Source organism: Notolepis coatsorum (genome assembly GCF_963971535.1).
Source record: "Notolepis coatsorum genome assembly, chromosome: 7".
Taxonomy (NCBI): Eukaryota; Metazoa; Chordata; class Actinopteri; order Aulopiformes; family Paralepididae; genus Notolepis; species Notolepis coatsorum.
In genome coordinates, this window is record NC_140171.1 from 148,970,057 (window position 1) to 148,984,112 (window position 14,056).

The 14,056-nt window shown below is 43.4% G+C and overlaps 1 protein-coding gene across 3 annotated transcripts in view; it reads left to right on the forward strand.

The window, feature by feature from the left end:
* aars2 (alanyl-tRNA synthetase 2, mitochondrial (putative)) overlaps positions 1-14,056 on the forward strand; it is an 88,036-nt gene that overhangs the window by 13,575 nt on the left and 60,405 nt on the right. For all 3 annotated transcript variants that reach the window (XM_084317827.1, XM_084317826.1, XM_084317828.1), the window contains exons 4-6: positions 4,475-4,666; positions 10,875-11,019; positions 12,358-12,497. In XM_084317827.1, the coding sequence (XP_084173953.1) occupies positions 4,475-4,666; positions 10,875-11,019; positions 12,358-12,497 (477 nt within the window). The remainder of the gene's footprint in view (positions 1-4,474; positions 4,667-10,874; positions 11,020-12,357; positions 12,498-14,056) is intronic.

Sequence of the window (14,056 nt, forward strand, 5' to 3'; positions counted from 1 at the left end):
AAAGATGATAGAGAGACAGGAGAAGATGTTTGAACTGACCAGAGAACAGAAAAAGATGGTTGAGAGACAGGAGAAGATGTTTGAACTGACCAGAGAACAGAAAAAGATGATAGAGAGACAGGGGAAGACGTTTGAACTGACCAGAGGACAGAAAAAGACTATAGAGAGACAGGAGAAGATGTTTGAACTGACCAGAGGACAGAAAAAGATGATAGAGAGACAGGAGAAGACATTTGAACTGACCAGAGAACAGAAAAAGACGATAGAGAGACAGGGGAAGATGTTTGAACTGACCAGAGAACAGAAAAAGATGGTCGAGAGACAGGAGAAGATGTTTGGACTGACCAGAGAACAGAAAAAGACGATAGAGAGACAGGAGAAGATGTTTGAACTGGCCAGAGAACAGAAAAAGATGGTCGAGAGACAGGAGAAGATGTTTGAACTGACCAGAGAACAGAAAAAGACGATAGAGAGACAGGAGAAGATGTTTGAACTGGCCAGTGAAAAGAAAAAGATGATAGAGAGACAGGAGAAGATGTTTGAACTGACCAGAGAACAGAAAAAGATGATAGAGAGACAGGGGAAGACGTTTGAACTGACCAGAGAACAGAAAAAGATGGTAGAGAGACAGGAGAAGACGTTTGAACTGACCAGAGAACAGAAAAAGACGATAGAGAGACAGGAGAAGATGTTTGAACTGACCAGAGAACAGAAAAAGACGATAGAGAGACAGGGGAAGACGTTTGAACTGACCAGAGAACAGAAAAAGATGGTAGAGAGACAGGAGAAGACGTTTGAACTGACCAGAGAACAGAAAAAGACGATAGAGAGACAGGAGAAGATGTTTGAACTGGCCAGTGAAAAGAAAAAGACGATAGAGAGACAGGAGAAGATGTTTGAACTGACCAGAGAACAGAAAAAGACGATAGAGAGACAGGGGAAGACGTTTGAACTGACCAGAGAACAGAAAAAGATGGTAGAGAGACAGGAGAAGATGTTTGAACTGACCAGAGAACAGAAAAAGACGATAGAGAGACAGGGGAAGACGTTTGAACTGACCAGAGAACAGAAAAAGATGGTAGAGAGACAGGAGAAGACGTTTGAACTGACCAGAGAACAGAAAAAGACGATAGAGAGACAGGAGAAGATGTTTGAACTGGCCAGTGAAAAGAAAAAGATGGCGGAGGAGCAAACAAGGAAATTCGAGAAGATGGCTGAAGAGCAAACAAGATTTATAAGCGTGATTGTTTTTCATAGCCGCAGTTTGCGGAGACGCTCTCTGATTGGCCACTGACGTTTCTGGTCATGTGACATGTGCGGCCAATCGTGTGACGCCTGTTTCTTTCACCGGTTAAGCTTAGGCACTCTTTCGAAGTTGGTTAAGGTTAGAGTTTGTCTTAGAGCAGGGCGATAGAACACCAGCCCTGATTCCAAACTCTAACCTTAACACTTTCACTGCCCAAGTTTAATTCCTTTTTACCTCCTTGAATGCCCAGCACCACTTCAATGTTAACGTTAATATCGCCTAATCTATGTTTTAAATTATGGCTATGTGTCTAATCTGCCCGTCGCTTATCAAAGACTCATTTTCCAGTCAACATTGTCGTAGCAGATTGTTTTTTTATCGCTTCATTTCCGTTTTCTAGCATTTTGAAAAGCACTCGTTTCCATGATAATCGCCCTTACTGGAATATTCTAGAACGTTGTCATTTTTCGGCCATGTCATGAATCGCTTTCAAATAAACGCTAGATTATCGATAGTATGTGTACGCATGCACGCTCTGACCGCAAGCTGAAAATCGATTCTCCTATTTCCTGACCGCTCGCACAGTGAATCAGCCATATCACATAATCACATAAAAGCTTATATCTCCATGAAAACGAGTCTGATTATCCTAAGACTGGTAACATAGATTCCTTACCTGAGATCAGATGGTATCCAAATGGATTATTCCAATTCCTGATCGCCATTCGAAAAAATCGATCCTTTTATTGATTCACCGTGTATACTGTAAAAACACATAATCTCCGCTGCTCTGAGGCTCACTAGTGGAGCTGATCGACCCCGGCTGTGTGAGTGGGAAGTAAAATGTGGAGTCAGGGATTTTTTTTCTCATTCATTTTCATTGAGTTCAATCCAAAAGGGTGAATTACCATCTGGGAGACGATAGGGGGCGCTTTATTCACATCTGAGCGCCTGGAGTGGTCGAATTTCCAATGGTAGACTCGGTTGATGAAATATGATTTCAGATCGCTAATAAAAAAAAAACTAGAAAATACGAGAATTCTCGTGAGTGGGCATTCAACCCGCGGGGGGTAAACCCGAGAAAACTTGGGTTGGGCAATCAAAGTGTTAACCAACTTCGAAAGAGTCGCCTAAGCTTAACCAGTGATACACTAGGCGTTAGGTAGTTTGCATGCTGTTAGAGGCGGAAATGGGCAAAGACACAGGTGTCACGCGATTGGGCGCACATGTCACATGACCAGAAACGTCAGTGGCCAATCAGAGAGCGTCTCCGCAAACTGCGGCTACGAAAAAAAATCACGCGATTTATAACCACTCTTGATGAAAAGATGGCCGCCGTGAAGGAGCAGGTGGACAGTTTAGAATTCAGAGTGTCTGTCTTGGAAACTGCTGAGATTGAAAGGAAGCCGAACCGCTGGCTAAAGCAACAGAAAGTGAGAGATTTGACTGTGAAGTTGGCAGAGCAGGAGGACGGAGACAGACGTGTCGATTTGCTCATATATAGTTTCCCAGAGCGAGTGGAAGGAAAAGATCCGGGTTCCTGTAGAAGACTGTTCCTGAGGTTCTTGAAGAAGACTGTTCCTGAGGTTCTTGAAGAAGACTGTTCCTGAGGTTCTTGAAGAAGACTGTTCTTGAGGTTCTTGAAGAAGACTGTTCCTGAGGTTCTTGAAGAAGACTGTTCCTGAGGTTCTTGAAGAAGACTGTTCCTGAGGTTCCTGAAGAAGACTGTTCCTGAGGTTCTTGAAGAAGACTGTTCCTGAGGTTCTTGAAGAAGACTGTTCCTGAGGTTCTTGAAGAAGACTGTTCCTGAGGTTCTTGAAGAAGACTGTTCCTGAGGTTCTTGAAGAAGACTGTTCCTGAGGTTCTTGAAGAAGACTGTTCCTGAGGTTCTTGAAGAAGACTGTTCCTGAGGTTCCTGAAGAAGACTGTTCCTGAGGTTCTTGAATAAGACTGTTCCTGAGGTTCTTGAAGAAGACTGTTCCTGAGGTTCTTGAAGAAGACTGTTCCTGAGGTTCTTGAAGAAGACTGTTCCTGAGGTTCTTGAAGAAGACTGTTCTTGAGGTTCTTGAAGAAGACTGTTCCTGAGGTTCCTGAAGACTGTTCCTGAGGTTCTTGAAGACTGTTCCTGAGGTTCCTGAAGACTGTTCCTGAGGTTCTTGAAGAAGACTGTTCCTGAGGTTCTTGAAGAAGACTGTTCCTGAGGTTCCTGAAGACTGTTCTTGAGGTTTTTGAAGAAGACTGTTCCTGAGGTTCTTGAAGAAGACTGTTCCTGAGGTTCTTGAAGAAGACTGTTCCTGAGGTTCTTGAAGAAGACTGTTCCTGAGGTTCTTGAAGAAGACTGTTCCTGAGGTTCTTGAATAAGACTGTTCCTGAGGTTCTTGAAGAAGACTGTTCCTGAGGTTCTTGAAGAAGACTGTTCCTGAGGTTCTTGAAGAAGACTTCCTGAGGTTCTTGAAGAAGACTGTTCCTGAGGTTCTTGAAGAAGACTGTTCCTGAGGTTTTTGAAGAAGACTGTTCCTGAGGTTCTTGTAGAAGACTGTTCCTGAGGTTCTTGTAGAAGACTGTTCCTGAGGTTCTTGTAGAAGACTGTTCCTGAGGTTCTTGAAGAAGACTGTTCCTGAGGTTCTTGTAGAAGACTGTTCCTGAGGTTCCTGAAGAAGACTGTTCCTGAGGTTCTTGAAGAAGACTGTTCCTGAGGTTCTTGAAGAAGACTGTTCCTGAGGTTCTTGAAGAAGACTGTTCCTGAGGTTCTTGAAGAAGACTGTTCCTGAGGTTCTTGAAGAAGACTGTTCCTGAGGTTCTTGAAGAAGACTGTTCCTGAGGTTCTTGAAGAAGACTGTTCCTGAGGTTCTTGAAGAAGACTGTTCCTGAGGTTCTTGAAGAAGACTGTTCCTGAGGTTCCTGTAGAAGACTGTTCATGAGGTTCTTGAAGAAGACTGTTCCTGAGGTTCTTGAAGAAGACTGTTCCTGAGGTTATTGACGAGGAAACCACAGGAGCTGCTGCTGGAAAGAATATATGAATATAATCTTGCTGCATTAAATAAAGAAAATTTATTACAAAAAGAATATCATATAGTTGTTTCTCTTACTTGTATAGATATTATGACGGCAGTATTTGCCTTTCCCCCGGTGTAATGATACCCGGTACAGTATGATATGGTGTGGCTTTGAGTGCTCTCTGTGTCAAATGAAAAGCTTCATAAATAACGGGACCCGTTTGCTCCGCAGGGTGCCGCCTCACCGGCTCCTACCTGGCGGCCTGCGGGACAACTTCTGGGAGATGGGGGACACCGGCCCCTGCGGCCCCTGCACAGAGATCCACTACGACCATGTTGGTGGCAGAAATGCAGCCTCGCTGGTCAACTCAGACAGTCCTGATGTGGTGGAGATCTGGAACCTGGTCTTCATGCAGTACAACAGGTAGTGCTAGATCAGGGGTTCCCAAAGTTTTCAGGCCGCGACCCCCGAAATAACTGTCAGAGAGCCGCGACCCCCACTATTATAGGAGGGGGAAAAAAATATTTTAATTAGTGCTGTCAATCGATTAAAATATTTAACTCGATTAATCGCATGATTGTCCATAGTTGACTCACGATTAATCGCAAATTAATCGCATTTTTCCCCCCACCTTAAACGGATCTTTTTCAAGTTCCAAGTTTTAATACTCTTATCAACATGCGAGTCAACAAATGCTTGCTTTGTGCAGCCATTTAACACAAAAGGATGACCCTCATGCATTGCAAATTTGCATCAAATTCAAAACAGAGTGATGCACAAAATAACTTAAAAGAAAATAATAATTTGGGCGGCTAGGTGGTGTAGTGGTCTAAGGCACTCGCCACCAGTGTGGAGACGCTAGGATTCGCGTGTTCGAATCCAGCTCTCCACATTGTTTTTCAGTTTGGCTGGTCGTCCGCAGTAATACACATTGGCCGTATTACGGGGAGGGAAAACTGAAGGGTGGGGATCGAACGTTGTGAACAAGCGACTCCTACAAGTCGGTTGGTGCGCCTGCGCAGTAGAATCAGGAAGTGTCGGGGGCAGCGTGAGCCTCCCACGCGTTACTCCTCGACACTGAGAGGTCGAGCTGCGCAGGTGAAAAGATGCGACTGCTGTTACCTCAAGTACCGGAGGGGACTTGTGCTATGTATGACTTAGTCCACATTGCAGCCGGCTTGTGGGAGGCAAGAAACAGCGTTCGTGACAGGGGAGGGTTGAATTGGATGATACGAAATTGGGATGGGAGAAAAATATAGAAAAATGGGAGAAAAAGTGGATCAAAAAAAAAAAAGAAAATAATAATTTAAAACAATGAATAAAGTGTGCATGAAATAATAGGGGAAAGAAAACGTTAGGAACTTGTTACATTCACCCACACAAGGGCTGATTAATCACACCCCCCCCCTCTCTCTCTCTCTCACACACACACTCTCCCAGCTCTCTTTCTCTCTTTCCCCTTCCTCATCTCTCTCACCCCCCTCTCTCTATATATATATATCTCTCACACACACACACACACACACACACCCACACCAGGGTTTCCGTTAGAATTTTTTTTTGCAGGTCTGAGTGTCCGGTAGATTTCAATCTACCGGACAAATGGGATAAATTCCGGTCAGAGTTTATTGAGCTTAAAAACAATTTATAGACCTATATAAAGAATGACATCATCAAGGCATTTATAATATTTTAACTTAAAACTAGGCTACTTTTGCGTATCAGTCATTAATATATTCCAAATAAAATAAGTCCCTCGAGACTTCGTGCTGCTGCTGCCGACTTGAGGTGTCGGTGGGCAGTCTGCCCGACCTTAATAAACAGCAGTCTGTTATAATCACATTTTTATGAGCTAACTAATTCCGTTATATTGGACATTTGTATTAATTATATCAAGCGAAGAACTGAGAAATTTGGCACCGCTGTGTCAGCGCGAGCTGGCTGCTGATATATTTACGTGAAGCATGGAGCACTTGGAGCAGGCAGAGCAGAGCAGTGGTGTCAGCAGCGCCCCCACCCAACAGCTGAATTGCCAATGGCTGAATTGGAGTACTGCACCCTGCCAAGCCATGCTTCACGTAAATATATCAGCAGCCAGCTCGCGCTGACAGCAGGATGTCATTATTAGACCGGCTGCTTGGTGAGATTGTTTCGTTCATCGCATAGGCTATATAATTTTAGCCTATTTTAATACAATTCAAATAATCTAATTGTGTTTAGAGGGAATTATTTTCACCGGACATTATGACCGGAGAGATTAAATATGTCGGACTTCAACAGATTTTGCCAGTCAAATACCGGTAATTACCGGCTAACGGAAACGCTGACCCACACACACACACACACACACACACACACACACACACACACACACACACACACACTTCAGAAACAAACATAGTATCAATGAGAGCATCAATAATACACCTGAGTGAAGTTATAAGGGATTTCGGCTGGGATCGCCATCTGGTAGATCGATATGTCCATTGGCTGATGATCTATTCCTTTACTGCACACTGAAATCCGCGTCCCAAAACGTATTCCAAGCTACAGGCTATAGGCATCGCTTCATGTTAGCAGAAAACTACATTGGAGGTCCAGAAAAAACAAGACAACTTCTGCCACAGGGAACACTGCATTATCGAGATAGCGCCCCTAAGAGGATCTGGCCGGTAATGCACTTTTTGGAATTCAAAGAGTAGGGTACTTCTGCAGTGCCGCTCGGTGACATCGAGTAGGTTATTAAAATGCCAATAACAACATTGCCACGGACTCAACCGTTGGATTCGAAACACGGATTTATCCGTGGTCGGGCGGGAATGTGTTAAAAGTTAATCGTCAGTTAAAAAAAATTTATAGAATGAATAGAATCGGGCGATAACACGTTAATACCGCGTTAACTTTGACAGCCTTAATTTGAATATATATATATATTTTTTTATAAATTGAAATGTATGGGGCGCCCAAGTGGCGAACCATGTAATGTGCTGTGTCGCAACACGGCCGACCCGGGTTCGATTCCCGGACCCGGCGTTCTTTGCCGAATGTCTTCCCCTGCTCTGGCTCCCATTCCTCCTCTCTCTCTCTCTCTCTCTCTCTCTCTCTCTCTACCGGACTGCCCGGTAGTAAAAACCCAATAAAAATCTACAAAAACATAACTTGTCCGAAAGGACAAGTAACATAAATGGAAATGTATGGTTGAAACATGCAAACGTTCAAACGCACACACACTAATAAACATTGGAGGCTTTTAACCAGGGCCGGACTGGGGAAATCATTCAGGCCAGGAAATATAGTGCGAAATATAGCCCCAGTCAGGCCACTTTTTAAGCGGGGGGTCTGGTGGTCCCCACCAGGACATTTGTTGTTACAAAGACTTCATTTCCTGCATTCTAGTGCAGGCATTTTTTTATTTGTACCCTTTAAATGCCAGTGTTTGTGATGGCATCACAAATTATTGTTAAAAAAAACAGGCTAGCATATGTATCATTAGCAACAGCACTGATTTTGATGGATTTTCAGTTTTTTTGTAATGTCAGATTGAAAAAAATACTCACTCTTACCATAAGGGACTAAATTGTCCTCTTCAAAAACGCCATAAAAATAGTACTATATGTTGAAATACCACTTTTTCTTTCATAAATCTTTTATTCAACTTCAGCCCTGATCATAACACCACATATTCATTTTATAATTCTAACCCTTTAAATGCCAGTGTGTGTGATGGCATATATTTGCAATATATCAAATGCAAAGTAGATTTGTCTGGGGGGGATTATTACAGGCTAGCATGTGTCAATGATTAGCAACAACACTGATTTTGATGGATTTTTTTTTTGTAAGGGTCCCGCCTCCACCAATCACATGCGGCTCCCTTTGTGTGTGTGTGTGTGAGTAAGAGAGAGAGATAGTTCTCCAACTTGTGTGAGTTGCAGTGATCTCCTGGTTGTTCCCCACCTAGGTTATCTAACTATTGCGCCGCTGCAACTAGAAACACTGGCCTGGCCTGCTTCTAAGTTCAGTGGCCTGACTGCATAAAAAAAATATATATTGTAATTTTTGAATTTTATTATCTGGCGACCCCCCAGCATGAATATTAAAGGCAACCAACTTGTGTTCAGCTTTTCTCTGATTGGCCACGACCCCACGCCGCTAGCCCGCCCCCTTTTGCCGCAATCGCGGCAGGAACCTTCAAGTTCCCTGGTGCAAAATAAATCTGGTAGTTGGTTTATGACGTTAATTAATAATAAACACTGTTAGGACTCTTAATAATAAACACTGTTAGGACTATCTGACTCTTAATAATAAACACTGTTAGGACTATCTGACTCTTACTAATAAACACTGTTAGGACTATAAACACTGTTAGGACTATCTGACTCTTAATAATAAACACTGTTAGGACTATCTCGATTCACGCGTCACTACTGTAACTAGAAACTCTGGGTGTCACTGTACATCAGTGTGGAACTGTACGCTGTAACGTTATTATTTCGCGTTTTTAATGTCATAAACCAACTACCAGATTCACTCGTCACTGTACATCCGTGGAGGCTGCTGAAGCAGTGGTTTGTCCCCGGCTTCCGTGCGCCGCCGCCGGCTTGACTCGGTCCAGCTCCAGCAGCAGCGGCCGTGCTCCGTTGTAGAAGCCCTTCAATGACAGAGCTCTCATATTTGCGAATGCATAAACTATATCTTAAATTATGGCTATGTGTCTAATATGGCTGTCGCGAAGTCATTGATAAGCGACAGCCATATTAGACACATAGCCATAATTTAAGATATAGTTTATGCATTCGCAAATATGAGAGCTCTGTCATTGAAGTGGGTGGTGGCAGTGGAACAGCGTTCACCCTGATGTAAAGTAGCGATTTTTATTGTTTTGTCATGACAAACTAATTACATAATCCCAACATATGTGTAAAGAAACAACATATTCCAGTTAACGGTATATATTTTTAATGATTCATTACGGTATAAATTAGGTTAACTGGAGCTGCGTATTGCTGGCTCTCATTTGCGAATACAACAGCGTTCACCCTGATGTAAACAATTCTACAACGGAAGACGGGTGGTGCAACTCGCTGCCGCGCGGCAGCGCGGTCACGTCGTGTGGCCAATCAGAGAAACGCTGAACGAAAGGCTGAACACAAGTTGGTTGCCTTTAATATTCATGCGACCCCCCCATGGCGGCTCCGACCCCCACTTTGGGAACCACTGTGCTAGATAACAGGTTCTACAACAGGTAGTGCTAGATAACAGGTTCTACAACAGGTAGTGCTAGATAACAGGTTCTACAACAGGTAGTGCTAGATAACAGGTTCTACAACAGGTAGTGCTAGATAACAGGTTCTACAACAGGTAGTGCTAGATAACAGGTTCTACAACAGGTAGTGCTAGATAACAGGTTCTACAACAGGTAGTGCTAGATAACAACAGGTAGTGCTAGATAACAGGTTCTACAACAGGTAGTGCTAGATAACAGGTTCTACAACAGGTAGTGCTAGATAACAGGTTCTACAACAGGTAGTGCTAGATAACAGGTTCTACAACAGGTAGTGCTAGATAATAGGTTCTACAACAGGTAGTGCTAGATAACAGGTTCTACAACAGGTAGTGCTAGATAACAGGTTCTACAACAGGTTGTCCTGTAGTGCTAGATAATAGGTAGTGATGCACCGATGTGAAAATTGTGGCCGATACCGATAACCGATATTAATATTGCTGTTCTGGCCGATACCGATATTTACCGATGTCGATATCTCTGTATAGAAAACACTTTTTTATAATAATCAAATAAAGAGCTATTTTCCAAAACGCATAATTTTTTTACTTTTGTAACTTATTTTCAGAAATGACTGATATTTTGAAACTATTTAAGGCCAAAACATGTAATTTTTTTTTTTTTTTTTTTTTTTTTTTAAATATCTGCCCTATCTTGATATCGGACCGATACCGATGTGTAAAAAAACGGCCATATCGGCTGATATTATATCGGCGGCCGATATATCGTGCATCACTAATAATAGGTTCTACAACAGGTAGTGCTAGATAACAGGTTCTACAACAGGTAGTGCTAGATAACAGGTTCTACAACAGGTTGTCCTGTAGTGCTAGATAATAGGTTCTACAACAGGTTGTCCTGTAGTGCTAGATAATAGGTTCTACAACAGGTTGTCCTGTAGTGCTAGATAATAGGTTCTACAACATGTTATCCTCTAGTGCTAGATAATAGGGTCTACAACATGTTATCCTCTAGTGCTAGATAATAGGTTCTACAACATGTTATCCTGTAGTGCTAGATAATAGGTTCTACAACATGTTATCCTCTAGTGCTAGATAATAGGTTCTACAACATGTTATCCTGTAGTGCTAGATAATAGGTTCTACAACATGTTATCCTCTAGTGCTAGATAATAGGTTCTACAACAGGTTGTCCTAGATAATAGACTCTACAACAAATTGTACTAGTTAATAGGCTCTACAACAGATTAGAGGTGTAAGAATACACTCAATTCACGATTTGGATCGGGATATAATTTAATTAAATATTATTATTCTGGGAGACCGCATTTACTTATATAATGCTTTATATATTTAATGTAGCCATTCTGTCTGTGTCACGTGTCAGGGAGGCAGACCGCACTCTGCGCCCACTCCCCCAGCTCAGCGTGGACACTGGCATGGGTCTGGAGCGCCTAGTGACCATCCTCCAGGGGAAGAGATCCAACTACGACACGGACCTGTTCACCCCTCTGCTCTCTGCTATCCACCAGGTACAGCTACCTTCATACCTTGTCTACTTAACACATTGGCGACCGCTGGGATGCGTCTAATATAGTTGTTGAGGACCAGCTTTTGTCAACAGACCGGTGTCTTTTTGTACAGCTAAATCTATACTTTATAGTATTACTATCTGTCCATTCTCATTGTCAATTGAGTTCATAAACCGTCCCTTCAAAATGGCTTAAAGAAAAAAGAAATCATCAATAGGTTGTCATTTTATAGCGCTGTGAATATAAGCATTATAGCATATTTTGTCTCGTATATTTTCTGTAAGGCTAGTTATAGGGCTAATAGCTGCTAACGTTATATTCAACGGCATTTCCGTTTGACATATGCTAAAGAAATAACTCAAACTGCATATCTTCGGGACTGTCCCAAAGCATGTATACATCAAAGGGGGGGGGGGGGGGGGACGTCGTTTATTATTATTGATTACCAATAACAGTGGTCGTGTAACTAGCCACATACGCTGCTCGGCTGGTTGCGTATCATAGCAAGCTCTGATCCGGCTGTAATTTATGTGAAAAAGATCTTACCATGAGCCGGTGAGATACCCCGAGCATTTCCCCGCTATCGATCGGCATCTGGTAGATCGATATGTCCATTGGCTGATGATAAATCCCCTTATTCCATGGTGAAATCTGCAATTCGAAACGTAATCCACGGTACAAAATAAGGAGCCGTACATAAAAAAAAAAAAGGGAAGACGTGTATCCACGCCAATTCCATTTCAGACACAGACGATACTGCCACCTGGTGATATTCGATCGGCATTGCAATTCCAATGTATACAAACGAGCCAGGGACGGCTAGAATGATCCGGATGATGATTTAGAACGGGGATCAGAGGAAAAAGATCAAAGGAGAAAAGGAAAAAGAGAAAGGAGTTTACTCGTTATTGGCGCTCAATGCTTGTCGGCCAATAACGACGAGTATACTTGTGATTGGCGCCGAAAGTGTTAATAGAACATGTCAAATGTAATTTATCAGGTGCATTCCACGTGGGGAAATGGGAAGTAGAGGGCGGATGCATGCTCGCAACATGTAAACAACGACATTCATTTTGGACCCGCCGACATTCTTAAAATGATAAATTCATGAATAATAAATAAAAAATATTGAGAAAAGCTTTTATTCTGCACCTTTCTCAACACCATCATTCATCCCAGGTGTCAGGCTCCTCACTTAGTGTTAGTGCCATGCTCTACCCACTGAGCTACACAGGGAATAGAACCCCTAACCCTGGCAGTGTTAGTGCCATGCTCTACCCACTGCGCTACACCTGATGACCACAGGACCTTGTTACCCCCCCCTTTGACTCCTGCTAGAGTTCCAGATGTGCCGAGTATCGGGGGGGAACTGGAGATGCAGACGGCGTGGACATGGCGTACCGCGTGGTGGCCGACCACGTCAGGACCCTGGCGGTCTGCATCGCTGACGGTGTCTACCCAGGCATGAGTGGAGCGGAGTGAGTGTCACACTACTGTCTTTGTAAAACGTAGAGAAAAGCATCTGTGACGCACTGCTGTCTGTGTGGGTTTGTTTTTAGTAGGGCTGACCTTCGAATTTTCTTTTGGCATTCGAAGCTTCGGGGCCGAGATTCGATTTTAATTTGAAGCTTCGAGATAAAAAAATATATTATATATATTAAATTATTGTTATTATTATAATTTTTTATTTTTTTTTATGTTGTGGGACTTGTACAGCACTTTGTTCAACCTTGTCAGTGCTGTAAAGTTTAAACCTTTTTAAATCTTAGACAAACAAAACACTTTGCTTTCATGAAATATTGTAAGCCGTCATTTGAGGCTTTATAAAAGCAGCACAATGAACACAAATCTGTCAGTGCCGAGTCCGACCTCATCTTAAATAACAAACAGCATTGCTTGTTGTAATTAACCCTTTCTGCGCCAACAACGAGTTAACTCGTGTTAGCCCGCCAATCCTTGAGCGCCATGATCGTTATTTCTTTTATTCGCTATTGCCATTCATAATCCATCGAGGCAGCTTGTGCATGCTGTTCTGAATGTGTCTGAGATCATGTGTCAATACCGCCCCCTAACGCCTTGCGGCCGCTATTGCGCTCCATTTGAAACGATGTAGTTTGTTTTCTCGGCCGAGCTGCAGCGTGCGGGCGTGGGTCTAAATACTCCGGCAAGACAAGAGGTCACCACGGATGCCTCGACGAGTTCATCCGCCCGCCTGCAATGCTGGATAATGTGGGACAGACTACAGCGACCAGTATTTGGAATGGCGATCAGATAATTGGATTATTATTTTTTTATGACATACATGACATACAGATATACAGTACTGTTACATCCAGTACATCCTTCTTGAGACCTCAGTTTCTAGGTTTCTCTCCCTCTCTCTCTCTCTCTCTCTCTCTCTCTCTCTCTCTCTCTCTCTCTCTCTCTCTCTCTCTCTCTCTCTTTCTCTCTCTCTCTTTCTCTACTGCTTTCGTTTCCCCTCTCTTTCTAGCTGCTAGGCAGTGGTGGTTGTTATTCCTCTGATCCTTGTTTAGTGTCGGTAGCTTTTATTTTTATTCATTCAGTGTCCCTGTGTCCCCCCCCCCCCCCCCGCCCTCATTCATGAATAAATAAAAACAAACAAAATAAAAACGGTGCTGTGGAGCTTCTCCCCCCCACAGTGTGTTCAGGCACTAACCCTGACCCCCAGGAGAGGGCCTCAAACTGGGCTACAGGAGGCCTCTTGTCTCCCCCACAGAGTGTTCAGGCTACAGGCCTCTTGTCTCCCCCACAGTGTGTTCAGGCCTCTTGTCTCCCCCACAGTGTGTTCAGGCTACAGGCCTCTTGTCTCCCCCACAGAGTGTTCAGGCTACAGGCCTCTTGTCTCCCCCACAGTGTGTTCAGGCTACAGGCCTCTTGTCTCCCCCACAGTGTGTTCAGGCCTCTTGTCTCCCCCACAGAGTGTTCAGGCTACAGGCCTCTTGTCTCCCCCACAGTGTGTTCAGGCCTCTTGTCTCCCCCACAGTGTGTTCAGGCTACAGGCCTCTTGTCTCCCCCA